General features: G+C 43.6%; 3 protein-coding genes across 5 annotated transcripts; 1 reads left to right on the plus strand and 2 right to left on the minus strand.

The window, feature by feature from the left end:
- Positions 1-354: 354 nt before the first annotated feature.
- Positions 355-2,478, minus strand: nr0b1 (nuclear receptor subfamily 0, group B, member 1). The gene is made up of 2 exons (XM_052082286.1): positions 1,764-2,478; positions 355-836 (listed from the first exon to the last, which is right to left on the minus strand). The coding sequence occupies exons 1-2, from the start codon at positions 2,476-2,478 to the stop codon at positions 595-597; spliced, it is 957 nt and encodes a 318-aa protein (XP_051938246.1). The 3' UTR covers positions 355-594.
- A 12,975-nt stretch (positions 2,479-15,453) lies between these two features.
- Positions 15,454-16,697, minus strand: LOC127611621 (TLR adapter interacting with SLC15A4 on the lysosome). Its single transcript, XM_052082292.1, has one exon. The coding sequence runs from the start codon at positions 16,536-16,538 to the stop codon at positions 15,642-15,644; it is 897 nt and encodes a 298-aa protein (XP_051938252.1). The 5' UTR covers positions 16,539-16,697; the 3' UTR covers positions 15,454-15,641.
- Positions 16,698-17,541: 844 nt separating this feature from the next.
- LOC127611629 (uncharacterized protein C13orf42) lies at positions 17,542-21,660 on the plus strand. 3 transcript variants are annotated; one of them, XM_052082318.1, is made up of 5 exons: positions 17,542-17,989; positions 18,458-18,876; positions 18,958-19,357; positions 19,588-19,732; positions 21,064-21,660. In XM_052082318.1, the coding sequence occupies exons 2-5, from the start codon at positions 18,857-18,859 to the stop codon at positions 21,303-21,305; spliced, it is 807 nt and encodes a 268-aa protein (XP_051938278.1). In that variant the 5' UTR covers positions 17,542-17,989; positions 18,458-18,856; the 3' UTR covers positions 21,306-21,660. The 3 variants fall into 3 exon arrangements, with proteins under 3 accessions (XP_051938278.1, XP_051938280.1, XP_051938279.1); XM_052082320.1 differs by having other exon boundaries at positions 18,458-19,357; XM_052082319.1 differs by lacking the exon at positions 17,542-17,989 and having other exon boundaries at positions 18,335-18,876.
- The last annotated feature ends 247 nt before the right edge of the window (positions 21,661-21,907 follow it).

The following is a 21,907-nucleotide window of genomic DNA, read 5'->3' on the forward strand; positions in this document are numbered from 1 at the left end:
ACACTCTGGTGGTCGCAAATAAAATTCAAAATTGAAAAAAAAACAATCGTTCCATTCCAAACATACTACATTTGAGTTTTGATGGACGTTTTGAATCGATCTCATGGCATTGTGCAAGTGTACCTGTTAAGGCTCAGGGAATGCTGATTCCACTTTAATGAAGCCTTCTGCAGGCTCACAGTTGTCACAATGGCGCTTTATCAAAACGTAAACAAGCTGCTGGCCCAAATCAGTGTGACCCAAATTCACTGAAGTTAACCGTGTGAGTTTTGTCAGCCGTTTATCTGCATGTATCACGTATCACCGAGGTCAGCTGACCCTGTGGAAAGTGTGTCAATAACCGCACTGAAGAAGAACACTCGAGGGAGTTTATTTTAGAAAAATAGTTTATAAAACAAATAAGTTAAGCTATGAATTACAGTGACGTGCTTTAACGTAACATAAAGCATTCACACACACACACACACAACACACACACACATTCCCCCCATTTTTTATTTTTTTTTGTAGATGTTTTTCACCTGTCCAATAAGAGCTTTACAGTCTGTCGGGTAACCGGATGGTCACGTATACTGGAGGCCTTGGAGTGTTGTGTTACTTCCCGTAGAACATCTCCATGAGCACCTCCTCAATGTTGACGCTGCCAATGATGGGCTTGAAGAAGAGCTGGGCCACCACCGACGGGCTGATGGACCTCAACATGGACAGGGCGATGAGCAGCTTGGCGAAGCGCGTGGAATCCTCGCGGTGGATCAGTCGTACGTGCTCGTTAAGGGCTTGATGAGCCTCGCGCCGCAGCGACTGGATGTACGGCAGGCAGCGGAGACCCTCCAGATCTGAAAAGACAGAGGACGAGAGGGAGAAAAGGCCATGTAAAGAGATGGCACCAACTTCCAGTATGATGGTAATACACAAATTTGGGATAACTGATATATCTGTACAATCTAGTAGCATCCAATACATGATTTACTTATATCTTCCTAAAATAAATGTGCCTAACATTTAAATGTTTACTTAAAAAGTTTATTTGGGTGGGGGGTCATTAAAATGTTAAACAGCTTTAGGAAATGCAAATGTCTATTTTTCTTAAATAACATCTTTATTATTTTTATTTTTTTAATTTCTCTCTTTCCCCTTTTTTTTAATTGAAATGTTGAGTAACTTAAGGTAGAATATTATGCCCAATTAAGTTGCCAAATACGTTTCTTTAACATTCAAATATATAGTATATTTTAACGACTGACCAATGTTCCAAATCTCGGAAAAGAGATTTGCTGTTGTTGTTAAAAAAACAAAACTTTAGGGGCACTCTGCATCAAGTAAGTAAGCTTTTGAGTGTATTGAAAAAAAATGTTCCAAGATTTTTTTCTCCAAACATTGCATTTTTAAATGAAAAAGTAAAGTTGGTTTAATAAGTTGTGTGTGTGTCAATAAGAGACCTTATGAAAAGAATAACAAGTGGAATTTTAACGATTTGGTGTACAGCTGCATCCATATATAGTTTCTATTTTTAAAAAGTATAAAAATATATAGATGTAACATGATTTTATGACATCAAAGAATACCACAAACATTCGTGTGTTTTTCATTTATGTTATTGCTGCTTTCATTAAAATGCCGTGCAAATGTGTACCTGATATTCTGGCCAAATAGCTACTCAAATACGTACTTTTGACATAACCGTGAACTTGCGGGTGACTTTCCAAAAGCGGTGTGGTGAACACCCCCATTTAGGCTGCCCCGCAAGGGGCTGAAGGACTTACCGGGGTTGAAGAGCACGGCTCCCTTCAGGTAGGCGTACTCCTTGGTGCTGATGTCCACACTCCAGCACTTCCTCAGAAAGCCTCGAATGGCCTCGATGTCGGCCAACGACACGCCGGCTCCCCCGCCTCGACTCGGATCGGCCACCGTCACCGCCGCAGCCGCCGCCGCCGCGTCGCTGTGACTCTGGGGCGCCCCGGTGAGGATCCGCTGAAGCATGCTCGGCTCCACCGTCTCCGTGGTCTCGAAGTCCACGCGGTCCTGCGCCAATCCCAGCACCAGCAGGGGAGCCCAGCCGCTTCGGATCAGGACCACCTGTTCTTCCTCGGGCAGTTCCCTGAAGCACGGTACATTCTTGACGAATCGCAGCGTCTTGACCAGGATGGCGGAGGCCGCTTTGCATGTCACCTGCGGGGAGCTGAGGACACCGCGACGCCGCGTTGCCCCGCAGGAGCACCCCGCCTGCTGCTGCTGCTGCTGCTGCCGGGGCTCCTGATGTCGCCACGCCGGCCCGGAGGCTACAGACGAGGCGGATGAAGAAGTCGGGGAGGTTCTGTGGCTGTGGAGTAAGTTCTGTAGCGTTTCATGTTGCTGTTGTTGCTCCTCTCTGTCACTCTTAAGAATGTTGTAAAGGATGCTGCTGCCGCCGCTACCGCCGCTGCTCTTGCTTTGGAGGTTCGCACCCCGACAGCGACAGCCATCCAGCGTCGTGGCCATGACCGCTGGCCGGAGAGCGCGGCGCGTCCCTCGGCGGAGGTCAGTGCGGAGGAGGCGCCGTTTAATTTGGAGCTCCAGATAGCCTCGGAGCGAAGGGCGACGCGCTGTTTGGGGGTCAGGGGGGCGCTCCCGTGTGTGTGTGCATCCACTTTCTCGGCTTTTTTTCTTCCTCCACTCACATCCGATGGTCTTTCCGCCTCCCACAAATAAAAGGTACCTCCCTCGCTTTATTTTTCCTCTCTCCCTCTCGCTTTGGGCAAAGGTACTGTCCTCGTTACCGCAAACCGGTCAAGGTGCTGTAAAAGATTAAGCATTCATGTGTAAGTTGAGGGGTTCGTTGTTTTACAGTGAATGTCTCTTCTTTACGAATGACAAAAGGAGAGATGGAATCCTTTAATGCAGTTTATTAAAAGCAGAAAGAAAGAAAAAAACGTCTATACCTCCGAACGGATGAACGAGACCACAACCTCCTTTCGGTAACGAAAACACTTCCTGCTTCTCTTTAGCGTTCAGACGCAAGCAACATAAGAATGGTTCACCAATTATTAAACAGAATATAATTTAGATAACTATAACATAAAACGCTCAAATATAAAATGAAAATAATTAATAATTTAACATAAGCTTACAAATGTTTATCATCAAATGGAAACAGGTGCTAATAAGTTTGTGCTAATAAGGACCCTAAAATGCTGACTGAGGCTCACTATCGAACAAATGAATTGTCTCAAGGCTTATTCTGTCACTGTTAAAAACACGAATGGACATTTAACACAGTTTCCGATTCAACCAGTTTTGTACTCACATCTTCGAAACAAAAAGCGCCACTCGTGTCATCTCGCCTGCATGCTCCATCAGCAGTGCCACTGTAACTGGTAGAAGCGTCTGGCTCTTGCTGTTGTCTTTGGTTTTTTTGAAAACAAGTGCTTGTTATCTCTTGCATTTTCTTCTGCAGTCCACGGCGATAAATTCATTTCAGTTTCTTTCTGAATCTGTCTTTGAGAATAGAGTGTTTGATTCCTATAGTCAATATCAATTTTATCTTCTTTTTTTTTACCCTGGGCAAGCAAACATGGGTGAGAAGTCATTGTTTATCATACCACCCACAGTCATGCTTTCATGAAATAAAACGAACACACAACCTTGCTGAAGACATTCATTACACAAGCAGAAGCAAACGGAAGTAAAAAGCAGCATTGAGAATTGTGAAGATTTTTTTTTTAATTCAAAGTGATATTTAATTCTTCAAGTCATGAAAAAAGTCCCCCTCACCCAAAGTGATGTCCTTAAAGGTCATCAAATTCTTAAGTACAAGTACGCAAAGAGAGGTCCTTGAAACAAAATTTTCAAAGACGAGTCCTTAAAATTATGTCTTGGAAGCTAACTTCTAAAAAGTATAGTGATTACCTCGAAGTTCTTACAGACTAGTGGCCACTGAGAAGGCATTAAAGCTAACTTCTTAAAGACCAGTGAAAGAAAAGCTAGGAGTAATCTTTGAAGCTAAGTTCCCAACGGCTAGTCCTTAAGGTGGTACACTCAAAGAAGGCTATGTTCTTTAAGACAAGAGCGAAAACAAGAAATCAAAGAGAAGTCCTAAAAGCTGCGTCCCGCAAGACAAAATTTTAAACTAAAGTTTCGGAGACTAGTCCTTAAAGGTAAGAACTCAGAGGAAGGTTAAACTTTGCGAATACAGGCACCACCTTCATGCTAAAAGTTCTTAAATACAAGTCCTTGAACCTTACTTTTGAAAGAGCCCAAAAAAGAAGACCTTAGTTTTGAAACCTCAGTTCTTAAAGCAAAGTCTTTAAAAAAACGAAAAAAAACAAGTCCTTCAAAACAAATTCCAAACGCTTTGAGTTTAACAAGACAAGTCTTCAAAGACGAGCACTTTAAAAAGCTTTGTTCAGATTCTTAGACAAGATGTTAAAAATAAGTCCTTAAGCGGCAAGTCCTTAAAATCTCAGTCGGCTCTACCCGCAGTTTTACCTTGACGCTGCGTCAGTGTTGTTTATAAGGCAGGAAGTTGGTCCCCCTCCAAAAAAAAAAATTATATATAGGGCAGTGACAGATCTGAAGGCTTAATTATTTTAGGGACAATTTATACGATTTTCCACGAGAAAGAAGCTGGAAGAAGCGAGCTGTGAAGACCAGCCAACAACCTTGACTCGGACACACTGATATTGATTCAACGGAGAAAACAGGAGCTGGTGAATTATGATGTCATGACTCAGTGCTCTCCTTGCCTTTGTCACTAAAGAGGAATGAGGAGCTGCAGCGGTAGAGAAAGGAAGGGATGGGGAGATGGCTGGGGCCGAGTCAGGCTTGGAAAAGACACTTGTGGATAAAGCAGATGAATTAGCGCTTTCGCCTAATTGTTCCTCAGAGGGAACGCGGTTGAGCGACCTGAAACCTGTGAGCAAATAAAGACAAACGCACCCAACAACGAAAGGCTTTGACAAGTTTCGTGGAAGTTAAAAGTCAATGTCGAGAGCGCCACGCGAGTAGGGGGGAGCGTAGCGCGTGGCCCGGCGTCGGTGTCAACCGTCACGTACGAGAGCTTTGTAGCCTTTTGTAAAGCGGACACAAAAACGGCACGTTCGCATTCACGAGCAAGCCACGAGCGCGACCCTTTGCGTCACCTCGAAGGTCGACGTGAATGAAGTCGGCGTCGTAAAACAACAAGAGAAAAAAAAAAACGCTTTCGCAGAGGCACTCAGCAACGCATTGTTGCCTTCGCTGAAAATCTTTGTATTGATGGAGCAGACGAGAGAAAGCGACGAGCTTCTTTCACATGTTTATATCAAGGTCGCCGCGGGATAAACAGCCTTCACTCAGTTCTTCTCTTGCGCGCTCAAGGCCCAGCCGGCAGCGCTTATAAAAACGCTCCCGTCTCAAGGAGAGATGACATGATGTCTTGTTGCAAACACGCCGTTACGAAATCCAGCATCAGCCCATCCACGGTACTTGTGTCCCGTATACTGCGCGAGGTGTACTTTGAGTTCGACACGGTGTACCTTTGGTGAGCCGGCGACTCTTACTTTGCCTTGAGCGCATTACTTGCCGCCGGACAGGCTTCGTTGACGATGGCGACTCAACGTGACCACAAAGAAACGTGTTTAAAGTCAAAACCGAATTCATACTGCGATGATGGCTGGATAACGTCTCTGTCGGAGTAAAGAACAGAAATGAATTACAGAATTGGAGTGATGCGACGACTACGGAACAAATCATTCTTGTTGACTGAAAAAATGTTTTAAAAAAAAACATTCAAAATGTCATGTCACCATTTTCCATTTTCTTAAAATTCACAATTATTGAACGTTTCTACAAGTTTGGATGTGGATCTTGGCCATTTTTTATTTTTGTCTCCAAATAAAACAAAAAATTGGCTTTTTGACTGCTGAAACAAATTCCCGCCAATGGAGCCCCTGTAACACCCCCCCCCCCCTCATTTACTTGTGCAGGGCTCAGCATTTCTGGAAGGTGTGACCTCACCAGTGAACTCGAGAGGTCAGCGTGACCAAAAGACGACGGCTCCCTGGCACGTTCCCGACGGCTCGGCCTTGGAGAAGAGCACAAGGTTTTATGATTATTTTTTGTTTCCTTCAGCTTTGACACCCAGGCACTCGAAAGACAGCATGAGAGCACAACTTTGTATGATTCAAGGCTTTGCACTTAATGACTCGCCCTGCAAAAGTCTTGCCGAGCATTGTTTGTTGATTTGTTGGGCACTCTTCTGGCGGTTACCATGGCGACTGCCTCCATTTTCTCTCATCGCCGCGGCCGACATAAAGGAGTGTGTCCTTGTCTCTATAATAGTTACAAATTGAATACTGCACTCTCCAAGGACTCGTGTCGACTTGGAGCACTGTGAAAATGTGTTTGTGCATTAGAGAAGACCAGCTGAATAAACAGCAACTTTTTTGAACTTTTTAATTACCTTTTTTTCATAGTTTTCTGTTTTTAGGAGTAGCGGGGGTGGGGGGGTGAACAGATGGCAAAACCTTATCAAGCAGGAAAATTGAAATGGTTGTAATGATGACATGTTCTTATGGGACATTGCATTCGGTAAACACAAAGAACTCTATTAAGTGGACTATGTCATCAAGTTAGGGGAAAAAATCTATTTCAAAGAACACATTGTCAATGTAATTAGGTACTGTATTCGTACACATAATCTTTTTTCCAGTCGCTTAATTTGGCCCTCTGACCAAAAAAAAAAAAATCCACACTTGATCTTTTTTAAGTTGTAAAAACACCGCTCACCACTAGATGGCACACATGGCTATTCCCGGGTTCCTCTCCACTACAAGAAGATGAATATAGACAAACTGTTGCTCAAGCTAACGGAAACTCTTTCACCCCAAACAAAAACGAAAGCCTTCTCGTGTCATTCTCAGCAACGTGTCCAGGTGACACAGCAGATATTGCTTCCTTATGACATAAAAAAGTTTGTGATCTCACAAAAGATGCTGGGAATGAAATAGGAGCCGATCTCTGCAAAAATACACGAACAACTGTTATTTTCTTTTTGCTTAGCAAGAACCGTCGACAGTTCGTTTGAAGTGCATGACGAGTAAACATTATTAGAGGTACCAAGAACTAAACTGAGGCTCAGAGGGAATCGAGCCTTTTTGTTGCTGGTCCCACTCACTGGAATGACCTCCCACTGGACATTCGGCAAGCCTCCTCGCTGCCCATCTTTAAAACGCGCCTCAAAACTCACTTGTATTCTTTGGCGTTTGACTCAGCATGACCCACATTATGATCTTAATTATACTGTTTGGTGCTCTCTACCGTCTTTGATACTGATTTGTTGTTTTGCTTTACTGTTGTTTATGTTAGTTGCTCCATGTACAGCACTTTGTGTGCAGCGATGGCTGTTTGAAAGTGCTCTATAAATACATTTGAGTTGAGTTGAGTTGTGTCCTGCGTGTCCTCCAAAAACATATTCAACTAAACTCCTCCTTGGACAAGCGGCTGTTGTGACGGGTGGCAGACTCACAGTTTAGTTTGGCTCCTTCAACAAAGTGGGGGTCTTGATTCAATCCCGGCTATTGACCTCCAAAAGAATGCGGGCAGTGAACCATCAATGCACAACATTCTCCGGATCTACGGCTGTGGTCTCCCAATGAAGCCGCGTTTGTAATACACATGCATTTGTGAAAACGCGGATCAGGATTTATTGGAGGCTACCTCCAGAATTTGGGAGTGGAAAGGATGTAATGGCCTAACCACAACAGCGCTGAACACTTGTGGGATCGGCTCGGCCGTGGTCTTCGTGCCAGAGTGACCAACACCTTCTGATAAATGCTGGTTGAAGAATTTGAAGCTATCCCTTAGCAATGTATGGCCATTATTATTATTATTATCTACTCATTCAGTACCAGCCAATTCTAGACCAAGTCTGAAAAGACGTTTAAAAACGTCTTTGGGAGTGAATGAGTTAAGGAGGAGGTGCTCGGCCATTGTGGCGTTGGATGGTCCTGCCACACACTCCTGAGAAGAATTAACTCTTTCATGCACCGATAATGATAACCTGTCACCTGATAACATGAATAAATATGAATGATAAATTGCCCAAAATCCCTTGCCTCTTCAAACTTTAAGCATCCAATCCATCAAACAAGAGTCGATGGCAATAGTAAACAAATAACAAATAATAAATAAGCTGCTGGCTTTAGAGAGAGACAGATATCTAGATATGTAGATGTGTATAAAATATTACTGTATGTAACAAAACATATTTTGCATGTTGTTTACTTGCATTTGCGGACCGCTCACCAGATGTCTGTTTGCCTTGTTTGGTAACAGCGTGGTGTTCAAGGTTGCTTTGCACTGCACAAGGTTGCGCGGCGGGCTCACAGCAAACAAAGCCGCATATGTCGCGCTTGTCCTCGTTGATGTGCCCCCTCTAATGTAGTCAACTAGAAAACACGCAACGATGCAGAAAAATTAATAATTACAACAATATTGATTTATGAACACCACTGCGTGAAGTGCTACACCATACTCCGGGTATAATATCGAAGCAGATTGCATTGAGAAGCTAACAGCGCTGCAGTTCCAACATGATAAAAATGTAATATGACCCACTACACCATACTTACAATACAATGCAGGATTATAGACTTGTGAGCACCGACAGGCCACAGCAAGGTAGCACTAACGTGAGAGAGCGAGGCGAGACACTGCACCGAGCATTCAAGTCAGTTTTGTGACATACCAGCAAGCGCAGGATGGGCCACATCGACGCAGCGCTAACGTGTGCCGGATGCTAAACCCTTAGGTCCTTCGAAACAAAAAAACCCTAAGTTACGCGTTTTACAATTTTGTAAATGATGTATGTTGTGTTATACAAACATTCTTTTTTTTTTTCAAACACTCAAAATGTTCAGAGGCATCTGTGCTAACCCTACATATATAGTTTTTATTAGTTCTTTGGGATTTTTTATTATTTTTTGCAAAATGAAAAAAAAAAATTGTGTCTGGAAGCCCCAACCAAGCCCTACAAACAATCCCGACCGGACGTGTTCATGTAAAATGCATTGGTTTGAAGCCTCCTGCAAAAAGGCAAACTCATTTGCGATCCTCTGGCGCCACCTAAAAGTTGCACAATTGGAATGACCTCAACCCAACAATGTGGCATGCATACGTCTGTCCAAGCGAAAACAAAGCGATTGACGTAAAAATCGCGTAAAATGCATCTTTACACATTAGGTTTACGATGTATTCACAAATATGAATTATAAAGGGTCTCTATGGTGCAAAATATGTAAATTGTGAAGATTACGGAATCAAAACCTTTTTTATTATTGCTTCAATGCCTGAGAATTATCAGCCGGTGACGTCATGAAATTTCGGCCATTTTAGACCCCCCCCGCCCCCCATACGTTTCAGCTCTCTCGTGGTTTTCCGAATGCCTTTGCCTTTGATTCAAAGACATAATTTTGCATTTATCGCAAACGGTGGACTACGAGGGTAAATACAGTCTGCAACCATAGAAAAAATCATTATTTTCATCTGTCGGGTGCATTAAAGTCAGTTATATGAATCACTACAGTACTTCAGGCTATGCAAACACACTTGTGAGTGAAGACCACGCCTCTGCAAGGCTGCGTTAACAGGAACAAGAGTCACTGCAGTAGGCATTTAAGTTATCTATATGAATCACGACATCATACTTCCAGTATCAAGTAGAAGCAGACTTGAAAGGAAAATAGCAAAGAAAAAAAAAGTAGCACATTGCAGCGAGCATTGAAGTCATCAAGGTGAACCGCTATCATCCAAGTGTATTGAAGAATCTGATTGCATAATATTGGTCACCGCAAAGCAGAGTCGACATGACCCAGGCGGGACACTGCAGGTTAAGGCCCTGCTATTTGAACCAGTACTTCATACTTCCAGTTAAATAACAGAAGCATTGACTTGTTCGGACAGAGCAGGACATACTCCAGCGTATAGCAGAAGAGAGAAGAAAGGCACTGGAGTGGACATTAAATTGGCTGGAATCTGGCCAAAACATTGTATCTCCAAAATAGTCACTTTAGACCTCAAAGACAAATTTTTTATTCAAACATTAACATTGCATCAGCAAAGAGAGCAAGCCATTTTTCAACACTTTCGACTGCTCAATAATTTGTAAAAAGAAAAAAAATGGACACGCACACATCTGGACTGAACAACATTATAGATTTTTGAAAAAATGTGAAATTTACCAAATTGTGACTTATGAGGTTTTGCCCGAACATCTGTCATAGACTTGCCACAACGGAGCAGGCCACAGAAAAGTGGGGGGCTAACATAGGGGAGAGGAGGGGGACACTGCAGATGTAACGTCCTTGATCAACTCTGTGGCGAACATATGCCACGGGGGACGCCAGCTAATTAGTCAAGGTTGAGTGGAACCCCAGGGTAAATGTGTGTGTGCGTGTGTGTGTGTGGATGCGCCAAGGTCAAACTCATGAGTTGAATCCATAGCGCAATAAGCCCCACAGTGCCACTTTGATGGGCTACACACTCGGCAGTCCGCTACCATTTCAACTCCCCTCTCTATTTTTCCCTGCATCTTTCGTTGACCACATGTGACGCCGCATTAAATCACAAAAGACTTCCTTATTCAGGGGGCAGGGTCATAAAAATGTGTTTTCGACGTGGCAGTGATTAAAATGCAGATTGCTCCGCTCAGCCTCCTCTTCGTGTAGAGTAAATTGTCTGCATATTTCCATTTACTTCTTGGTCCCTTCTGTCTCCGTCCTTGCTGCTCAAATTCATTGCATCCAAATATATGTCACGATGTCATATAACAGTGCCCGTCTACGATAACCATCACACACTCACAAAAACATGGAGGAGGAGGGGAGCGCAGTGATAATTTATGTCCCTCTTATCTTCCTCTTTACTGGCCTCGCTGTGACTACTGTTTGAATTTTTGGAGGACGGGGTCATGTTTGCATAGGCAGCTAAATTACGACACTAATAACAGTGGCGGCTGCCAAGCGCTGCAAAAAAATAAAAAAGAAAAAGGGGGGGAGGTGGCAACATGAAGAGGGCGGTGTTTGGTGTTGACAGACCAAGGTGAGGCAAAAGATTCATATGTTTACAATGGAAATAAAGGGAATAAAAGGGGTGTGACACGTTTATTTTCCCAATAAAATCACAGAGGAGGATCAATCTTTGCGTCAAAAGTTATCTTTATGTCTGTAAGTATTTTTTTTTTCGGTTGTCCTTCATATCTCCATGAGTCATCTTGACTTATCACGTTGTTATTCATTTGCCAATGAGCTAGCCACCGAGCACGTTAATTTGATGACGGCATTGCTTCAAAACCGCTTGGAGGCATACTCGCCAAACCAACATGTGTGGCTTGATTCATCGCGATCAATTAGTTTCGCCATGAAAAGCACTTGAAAGCTGAATAATATGCTTTTGTGTTCATTGATACACCGTTGAGTGTGACGCGAAACTCAACAATAGCCAATGCAGAAGCAGTCTTTATTCCGCGCTGTTGCCGAACACTTTGTAAAGGAAATAGTTGAGTTGAGTGTTGGTGTAAAATGGCTCCCAAGTTAATCAACACACTAAAATTGGCAAGGGTTTGTCCTAGCAATGTTGTGACACCTTTAGCTAACAGCTAACATTTAGCTACTAGTCATTCAACACACTAAAAATCGCACTGAGAAAAGTTTGTCACCGCAATGTTGTGATACCTTTAGCTAGTAGCTAATATTTAGCTATTAGTCATTCAACACACTAACAATGGCAAGGAGAAAAGTTTGTCACAGCAATGTTGTGACACATTTAGCTAGCAGCTAGAATTTTGCTAACTTTCTTTTTTTAGACTGTACAATTCATCTTTATTTTTCTTTGCATATTCCATCCACTCAGCTGCCCCGTGGCACCGTATTGCCTCACACCAGTCAGGCTTGTGCCGAAAGGAATTATCACCAGAATTTTCACCTCCAACCATCTTCTCGCCTGCCTTTCATGTTCTACCCGGCCGAGTTCCATCCGCGTAACCGCGCTATGTTTCTTTGTGTCCACCGGCCTCGCTCATGTGGATGAAAGGCAGGGTCACGTCCTTCGTCCGCCACAGTTTCATATTTACATTTATATTTCCCCTTCCACAATGACGTCATCGTCCATTCTTGTCGATATTTACCGAGGCCGATGCTTGAACTTATTGATTGCCTTTTTACATACATGACGAACGAAGAAGAAGGATAAGATTACGCCCACGGTTTAGGACATATTTATGAGTTAGCTTTGTACAGGTTTATGCTATAAAGCATTTCAAACACAAGCCTCACCTGGTAGAGTTCTCTGGGTACGTTTGTGACCATGGCCCACTTAAGAGTTTCCAAATCATATTTTTACATTCACCTTAGGTACAGTCTGATGATAGCCAAGACACGTGTTGTAGCAGTATGTAAATAAAAGGTAATAATAGACAGTTTTGACTGACGTTGCCAGATAAATATGAATTCAATATTTAGTATTAACATGTATTTGAACCCACGCTGACTAAACTCGGCTTGAAATATATGTAAACGGAATGAAATGAAGTTGGCTTTGTTCAGTGTATACTGACTGAGTCTATGTACACCACACTTCAATTCAGATTTTTTTATGTGACATGTACCAGATTTTTTTTATTTTCTTTTTCAAATCTGACCATGAAGAGTGCCTCATAGTTTCTGCTTTTCTGAGATACGGTGCTAGAAATTTCATGTGTCCGATGGTAGCCAGTCAGTTAAAGAATCTGAATCTGGAACATTTGAGCAACTTGGAAGCCATGTGGGAACAAGTAGGCTAACCTTGCAGTTTGCCGGGGCCATTAAGTAGCAACATGGAAGAGACGGCTCTTAATGTTTTGCAAGTGATTTTTGTCCCCGGTTAGCTCTTTCATACTGAAGCATAATATTAATTTAGTTTTTAGGCTGACTAAAAGCAGGTGCATAACACAAGCTATAGAGGGCTGCCATATAGCCATTACCAAAATGAGAGCATTTGTTCAGCAAGTCGACGCCATATGGCGCAATATCTGTATTACCACATGATACTTGTGGGCCTCGCAGGCCGCTTGGGGTGGTGTTTTTTTTTTTTTTTGGTGTGGTGGGGGTGCAGCCAAGGTCACTGGGCTCCCAGGCAACCTCGAGGGGCTAACTGACCAGGAAATGTTCCCTCCATGGCAACGGAGCGCTCATTAAACGTTCCAGCAAGTTGCACATGTGAGGTGTAATCTGGATTCACACACCTGCCTCAAGGTTGCAGTCACAAACCAATTTTCACTAATATTGTGTGCCTAACTAATCCTGTAAAGAGTTTTAGACTCTTAATTAAGTCCTTGAAATTGTTTTTGAAATATCATCAAGTGGCAAGAGGAAGCGGAAAAATACGAAATATATAAGCACAACAGTATATGATTGTGCTGCTTTTTACAAAGCAACGCACTAAAAGCTTTTTTTTTTTTTAATACAGGCAACGCGGCTGCAGCGTTAAAGCCACAATGGCGAGAGTGGCGTGGACCTTGGGTTTGATATGAAATCGCACGACCTTGTCTGGGCCAGCCCACATGTTAAAAGCTCTTTGTGAGCAGGAAAAGTGCTTTGGAAACACCTTGAAAGGCTTCAACCTCATCTGTTATTCCAACACATTAGACAAACCTTTATTTTTCATTTCATATCATTCATTTTTTTTATTAATCATGTGCCGACAGACAGACGGAATGCTTGAACGCCAAATAATTTTGGAGTTGTGTTGTCAAAACGACCCCAATTTTTTTTTTTTTTTTTTTTTGGAGGGGGGTGGTACAAAGCAACCACATTTTTGGAGCCGTTTTGTGGGTTATTCATTGACCCAATTTTTGACCCATCTGTTTTTAGAGTATGGCCTCTAAGGTTCTGTCTTCAGATCTTACCTTCAACCTTCTGAAGGAGTTTGTTTGCTTTCCCGTTTTCCTCCACACACTCTAACCATTGTGTCAAAAAGGGTGGGTCAAATTAATATGATAATATTTAAATGATATTTAAATTATGGACAGAATTTCTAGGCGCAGCCGAAGCATTGAGGGGGTCCGTTTTTGGGGCCTCAGTATTGCATCCCTGCTTTTTGCAGATGATGTGGTGCTGTTGGCTCCTTCAAACGGGGCTCTCCAACTCTCACTGGAGCGTTTCGCAGCCGAGTGTGAAGCGGTTGGAATGAAAATCAGCACCTCCAAATCTGAAACCATGGTCCTCAGTCGGAAAAGGGTGGAGTGCCCCCTCCGGGTCGGGGAGGAGATCTTGCCCCAAGTGGAGGAGTTTTAAGTATCTTGGGGTCTTGTTCACGAGTGGGGGCAGGAGGGAGTGGGAAATCGACAGGCGGATCGGTGCAGCGTCTGCTGTGATGCGGACGCTGTATCGGTCTGTCGTGGTGAAGAAGGAGCTGAGCCAAAGGGCGAAGCTCTCAATTTACCGGTCGATCTACGTCCCAACCCTCATCTATGGTCACGAGCTATGGGTCGTGACCGAAAGAACGAGATCCCGGATACAAGCGGCCGAAATGAGTTTTCTCCGCAGGGTGTCCGGGCTCTCCCTTAGAGATAAGGTGAGGAGCTCGGTCATCCGGGAGGGGCTCAGAGTCGAGCCGCTTCTCCTCCACATCGAGAGGAGCCAGATGAGGTGGCTTGGGCATCTGATTCGGATGCCTCCTGAGCGCCTCCCCGGTGAGGTGTTCCGGTCATGTCCCACCGGGAGGAGACCCAGAGGAAGACCCAGGACACGCTGGAGAGACTATGTCACCCAGCTTGCCTGGGAACGACTCGGGATCCCCCGGGGAGAGCTGGAAGAAGTAGCTAGGGAGAGGGAAGTCTGGGCTTCCCTGCTAAAGCTGTTGCCCCTGCGACCCGGCCCCGGATAAGCGATAGATGATGGATGGATGGATGGATGAATTAAATTGTTGTTTCCTAGTACAGGACAGGCTATTTCCGTGCGTACCTGGAATGTTTGGCAGGGAATGTTTGAGAAGAAAGGCAGGAATAGTTTCTCCGTTGCCTTGACACTTCCCAGGTTTCCACCCGCGGCCGGCGTTCGGCTCTGTAAACGTGTCGCTTCCTCCTGCTGGCGTTTTGTTTAGACAGGAACAGCAGAGGAAGGTCAGCAGTGCGTTGAACTGCAGTGGCGCGCAGACATCCTTTAAAATGGGAGGAAAGGTAGAAAAATAACACGGTTAGTCTGCACTCTGCTGGTCTGCAAATCACACACTCAGCTCACAATAAAGTAATCTCCGTCTTGTTCACGAAGCAGCGCCACTTGTATCGCAGCCTCTGTGAAACATGCCGCTATCTACATTTCTTAAAGCGGCTTTTGGTGACATCACACATATTCACGAACTCATGTTCATGCTCCATGAAGCGCACCTTAAGGACCTTTTGAGGATACCGTACTTGCTCATCTGAAAATTTTCGTTGCACCAGATGGAAACCACAATACTGGATTTTTTGAACCTAAAAAATGGTTTGCTTTATTCCTGTTGATATCAAACAAGCTTTGAGACTTGCCCACGTGGGCACAGCTTGCGTACATCACAACGCACCGGTTTTCGGAGTTTGGTCACAAGACATTGGAAAAGCGAGCAAAATGGCAGCAGATGGACTAAAAACCGGTGGGTTATTCTTGCTGGATTCAAAGATTGCGCCATTGCTCTTTGGACTGGTTGACGAGCTCCTTGGAAGAGTCACTGGAGATCTGCAGGAAAGGGGTGCTAATCTCGCTGGACTCCACTTCCCCGGCCACCCTCAGTAGGCACGACATCACCATGTCCTTGGCCACACCCGCTTCAAGATTCCCATCCCGGCTCAGCTGCAAGGTGATCTGGTCCAGGCTGGTCAGGAACATCTCTGAAGCCAGTAGGGGGCCCGAATTCCTGGCCATGTTCTCCATCATGTACTGCTGGTACAGGTCCAGAAGTTTCTGTTCCAGATAGCCGTTAAGGAGGGAGTTGGTGAAGGGACCCTCGCGCCCTTGGAACAAAAAGCTGCGATCTCGACCACTTCCCTGTCTGCAGTGATTGGAGCCCCCCCTGAGAGGCAGCAGGAACCCGATCTGCGCAGCTCGTCTTGGAGGAGAATCTTCCCCAGGCGGGGGCACGTCACAGGACTGCAAGAAGGGACCCACCGCCTGATCGTCGACATGCACCTCCTCCGCATCGTCCGTCGACATCGGCAGAACCTGGTCGCCCCCGATGTGGAGGTCGCTGTAGTTCTGGCAGATGCTCTGACAGAAGGACGGAACCAGGAAGGTGGCGTCGCCTCCCGAGCGGGGAGATGCGATCTGGAATCCGGGAGAGTTCTTTCTGCCCGGCTGGTTTCTGTACAGATCCAAAGACTCCAGCTGGGAGACTTCTGGAGGAGTCCCGCCGACAACGGCGCCCTCCTGCTCTGAGAGAGTATGAAGGTGCGCAACGGCGCCTGTAGAGCGGGAAGAGGATCCGACAGTACTCTCCCGCGTCTCGCAGTGCGGGGGGCACGCTTCATCTGCTTCTCCGTAGGCCATGCTCAGCAATTTCACTTCACAAAGCATCTCTGCAATGTCTCGCTGGGTGGCAATAATAGAATTTAAAAAAAAAAGATCAGTCACTGACACACAAAAAAAAAAAAGCCAGCGGAGAAGTACAACTTGTTTTTACCTTAAGGCACTCTCTGTGAATCAAATGACGAGTCTAATAGTCTGTTTGGTTCCATGCACCCACCTTGAGAGGAAGCAAGACTGTTTTTTTAAATAATCACTCTTCCCCTTTCTTATTCACTGCTCCAGCTGGTGGTAGGTATTACAGCTACCCCAAAAAAGTTCAGCGAAATTTCTGGGGACTTTCAATGTGAGAAGTGGGATGAACTGCGGCTTCTAACAAGGAACTCGGACACAATGAAAAGTTTGGAATCATCCTTGCAGCATCTTGAATTGCAAATTGTGTCCATTTGCTACGACTCATCTCATCCCCTTGTCAGTGCACACGGCTGCGTTTCAACATACCAACGAACACCTGAGTTTCATGACGGCGAGGAGAAAAATCTGATTGTTTTCCGCAGATGTCTGCTCATGAAAAAAAAAAATCACCGCGGTCCCGACAAATTTTGAAACACCGATTTTTTTTTTAAATGTGTATTTTTTTTACTTTTAAGTTAGAAGCTTGGGAGGGTGACAGTACGATTCATTATCGTGTTTGCATATAATCACGTGAGTATAGGCTTGCCCCTATTTGTTGTACACACCCATCCATCATCATTAAAATAACAATTTTTAAAAATTGTCCAAAAATCACTCAGGTAGACTAAAAGCCAAAAGTAATAACATTTATGTATTATTTATATAATAGTATCAAATAATACAAACTAATATCAAACTCTATTTTCAGAAAGTGACAGCATTATTAATTTCAGATAACTTTTTTTTACATTATGGATTACTTTATAATTACATGTTCTGAATTCATACAGCAACAATATTTTTTATCATGGGTTTTTTTTCTCTTGATATAATAAAAAAGAAAAAGAAGAGGTCACTCCTTTTTATAATGGCTTCTTATATTATTTCATTCCTATCCCAACTTAGCCGTTTCATTTCAAACTGCGTCCACATTTAGAAGCAATTTTAATGATTGTGAAAATTCCATTTAATGTACCGGTATTCAGATATTTTAATCTCATTATCTCACCCACTGATTGGCAGCTGGTTGCACTCCTAAAAGCGTTGATCGTATTATATGAAATCATCGAACGGATAAGAACCTTCCTTATGTGACTGTTCCTTCACCGGTCTAATTTTGCGCTCTAAAATGCCACCAAAAAACAAATGTCTCATTAGTTCCAAATTACAGTTGAATGCAGTTTTACAGATTGTAATGAGATGCATTTGCGCCACTGTTCAAATTTAGTCAAGCAGAAGTGCAACTTTCGTTCTGGAACCACAAGAGGACATTTCCTCCTGAGAAACCTTGTCGCGCCTGAGCGGATGAAATTTGCATCATCGTACCTGTCAACTTTTCGGAGCGTCAACCTGTATAAACTACCAAAAAATCCTTATAACATACCAAAGCATTTTATATGTCAAAATAACAGCTGAAAAAAAACACACGAAATTGCCAATGATATTTATTGTAGATCTCCATAATACAATGTCTGTTTAATGTCTAATCATCATTCTATTGAGTGGCATTACTGTGTTCAGACTTGTATTCCTGCGTTACTTTTTTCACCAACTACAAATATTGAAAATACAGAAAAAAATAGCCATTAATTTACTGGAAAGTTACCGGAAATGAAAGCATTCGAGTAGACTAGCACCATTCTGGAAGCAAACGTAACTACCCGTTCGGGGGGGGGGCGTAAATTTTCAGAATTTGTATGATTTGTGCGATACGGCCATATACGTAAGATTCACCACAAAATCCGTATGAACTACGGCTAACCCGTATGAGTTGACAAGTATGCATCATGTCAAAGTGAAAACCTAAATGAGTTTTGCCTTTGCTTCCCTTTATTGAGGACATTTTTTTTCTCTCCAAATTTGACTGCATTGAAGAATCTTCCAAAGTAAAGTTCCAACGAGACACAATTGAGCCTAATAATGATCGTTTGAATCAGGTGGATCAATCCTTGGCATGATGTGGTATCATGCAGATATTATTCCCCCTACAAAAAGTTGATCAAGATGTCTTGCTGAATGATTCTTCAGGACAGTAGTTTAAATAGGCCTCAGCGAGAGTGACAGTTACTGGGTCAGGACACCTGAACCGGGCTTTGCCGCTCAGTAGTGTTGTCTTACAGAGGCCTCCATGTTGCCAAGCAGCGACTGATAACATTGACGGTGAGATCAGGTTGAATCAGCGACCATCCGGCATCATGGACGGCCTCGCTTCTATGTGAGTCAGGCGGTTGCTTAAGTTCGCTCGTGAGTGAGGAATATGGACCTCAGAGGCGAGCGTTTAATTGTTTAGCCTTAGAGGGATGTTTCGGAAGATCGCCCATGCGTTCCGTTCCAATCATCACTGGGAAAGAGAGCCAGATGAGTTCGGGCCTGAGTACCACAGCGCCTGCACCGTCAAGCTGGTCCGCAGCAGCTCCGTGCTGGTTGTGGGAGAGAGGACGCAGTCTTGTGAGGGCGCCGCGTTGAAACGAAGCAAGAGCGCCCTGAGTGTGGAATCCAGTTTGTACTACTACCACAGGCAAGAGGACCGCGTGTGGCTTCACTCCCACGAGCAGAACTGTCTGGAGTATCTGCGAGCGCTGGTGGCTCTGCGGCGGGGCTACGCAAAGAGCGTGAGCGACTTGAACCGTGGCGACGTCAAAGCCGCGGCGTCCTCCGAGAAGAACGCGGCACTTCCGGCAAAGCCAGGAAACACGGTAAACTTCCACTTTTTTGGGGATCCAAAAACAAAAACAGCCATGTCACCCCTGTATTGTAAATCAAACGTCATTCAAAACAATGCAGGAAACGCGGTTATCTAAAAATAACCTGGGCACTGTTGCAAGAACTGAAGTCACCGGCGGCCAAGTTTCCAACTCCAAACCTCAAAAGTGAAGCCCCAATATTCCAAATAAGCAACATAATTGTGTTTTGTGCCTGTTTATAGGTCTCTCGAGCTACTCCCTTGGCACCGCCCGTGCCCACCGTGGAAGACACGTTGCAATTTCTGGATGAGGTGATTGCAAGCTGCGACACTGAACCTCAGCGTAAACCTTACTTGGATGATGGCCATGACGACGTGGACTTTATAGGTGACGTATTCCTTCAGTGATCACCGTTATGTGATGTTAGTGCAGATTCATATTGATAGGAGTGACAACCTATTTCATTGACAGATTTATGCCTGGATTTCTCGATTTGTTCATCTGCAAAAGGTGACAAGTTTTCAATTGATGAGTCGAGACCATGCGGCAATGACCATCTAAAAAAAAAAAGTTAAGTGCCGTGAAAAGTATAAAAAGGTCATGGGTCACTTTACATCCAATAATGCAGTCAAAAACACAGAAGCAGTCTTAAGTTTCTCGCTATGATTTGTATATTATTGGCACAAGTGGTGTGGAACTGCGTGCGCTACATCATATCAAGATGCGTCCGGCTTTTATCTGCGATGCGGCGTACCTAATGTTGTGACCAGCGGCTGTCATATCTTGTGAGAAAATGAACAGGTGGGGGGTTTTTTGGGTTTTTTTTCTTTTTTTCAGAGTACGTAATGTTGAATTACAGGTGCCATGAAATGTATGAGCAAAAGGTTGAGTGATATTACTTTGTCTTGAGATGGAGAGTGTTATAAATTTTGCCATTTTAATCAAGGGTTGATGGTGCAAATTGAATTATGCGTGTCCTGGAGTGCAAGGTTTTCATCTAAAGTGGCTGTTCAGCGCGCCGTATCGTCTCACTGTGGGTGTTTAATCAAATGTGACCTTGACATTTCCAGTGCTCTGCCGTCGGCGTGGGAGAAATTACGTCTTTATCAGTGTAATCAAAACAGCAGGCTTGGTGGTGATGTCAACCGTGTAAAAATAAAAAATAAAATAAAAAAATAATTTCCTGCAAGCGCCCAGCTAAAATAAGGAGAGAAAGCCAGAACAACGAGTGAATTAAAACTTTAGATTAAAACTAATGCATTCATTTTTACAAAGTCTGATTGGACGCAAAACTGCAAAGCTATTTTTAAGTAAATGAGAAAATAATGCAATTTTTGCATATGGTCAAACAATTTTCATCTCTCTTAAAATATATTTAGTTAGCTGTGTTGACAATATTTGTTCCTTTTGTGTACATAGAAAAAGAAGAAAAAAAGAAAAAAACAGGAGCAAAAAACAAAAGTGTTGCATTCATATTTTTGTTCAATCTCTACTTCGATGGTAAGGTGATAATATCGACCCAAAATACTGAATTTTCAGAATGATACACCAGTTTTATGATTTATTGACCTATAAAGTCATAAAGAGGTAAGTCAATATGGAGCAATGGACATCATTTATTAATTTTCTTTTTAAGTACAAAAGAAAACAAACAGTGTGTTATGCTAAAATAACTGCTGTTGATGGTCAATTTTACTCTGCCCTGTCTCCTCACACAGTGGCGTCTAGCTCAGCAGAACATGACCTCCACTCCAACTGGGTCTTGAGGGTTCCTCGGGTGGTAGGTGACGCCAACATTCAGCAGGAGGAGGTTCATGTCAATGCCAACAAAAAAAACCTCCAGAAAAACAAGAGCGGGTCGACCAGCAGTAGGTTGCGCCTACAGAGGAACCCCATCCATTTGCCCAAAGTGGTGGAGAGCGCCCTGCAGACACTTCGCTTCAAGTCCAAAAAGTCCTGAAAATGTCCAAGACAATTAGGATTGACACTCATTCGAATGGTAAGATATTTTTTTTCTTTTTAAATGAACTCAAGCGCCGGCGCCATAGTGGAAGACTGTTAGTAGTAGAATGGAACTGGGACCAAATATGAAAGTCTGACTTGTTGGATTGTAGGTGGCCGTATTGGGCATTAAAAAAACAGACGGTGAAACAGTAGCAACTTCACAGCACCCTCTGCTGGATGTAGTGGGTTATTAGTTCATATACTGTAGCGCCAATGCAAGTTGTAACAATTTTGAATATTCTAAGACTAGGTGGACACTTAAAATTCGATTTGACTCTGTGACAATAATGTATTTCAGGGGTCATTTGGTTTAAAAATATATGTATATATATACAGTATATGTACTGTATTTTTCAGACCAGTCGCGGCAGTCGAAACATCTCGAGCTAGAGTAGAATTAGGCATTTTGAGGTAAGTATTAGACAAAAAATGAGATCAAGAGTGGAGCTCCGACTTGTCCCCAAAATCCCCGTTCCCTAATCGTGAATGCGTTTGTCGTGCCAGTGCATCAGGCAGTACAGATGTTGAAGCATGAGCTGCTGATTAGTTTGTCTGCAT

The sequence above is a fragment of the Hippocampus zosterae genome, chromosome 12, assembly GCF_025434085.1.
Source record: "Hippocampus zosterae strain Florida chromosome 12, ASM2543408v3, whole genome shotgun sequence".
Taxonomy (NCBI): Eukaryota; Metazoa; Chordata; class Actinopteri; order Syngnathiformes; family Syngnathidae; genus Hippocampus; species Hippocampus zosterae.

Bases quoted from the DNA above. Each gene is read 5' to 3' on its own strand.
- nr0b1 (XM_052082286.1), bottom strand. From the start codon at position 2,478: ATGGCCACGACGCTGGATGGCTGTCGCTGTCGGGGTGCGAACCTCCAA. The intron at 837-1,763 runs GTAAGTCCTTCA...CTGTCTTTTCAG, and splicing joins AGCCGTGCTCTTCAACCCCG to ATCTGGAGGGTCTCCGCTGC.
- LOC127611621 (XM_052082292.1), bottom strand. From the start codon at position 16,538: ATGCTTTGTGAAGTGAAATTGCTGAGCATGGCCTACGGAGAAGCAGAT.
- LOC127611629 (XM_052082318.1), top strand. From the start codon at position 18,857: ATGGACGGCCTCGCTTCTAT. The intron at 19,358-19,587 runs GTAAACTTCCAC...GCCTGTTTATAG, and splicing joins CGGCAAAGCCAGGAAACACG to GTCTCTCGAGCTACTCCCTT. The intron at 19,733-21,063 runs GTGACGTATTCC...CTCCTCACACAG, and splicing joins TGACGACGTGGACTTTATAG to TGGCGTCTAGCTCAGCAGAA.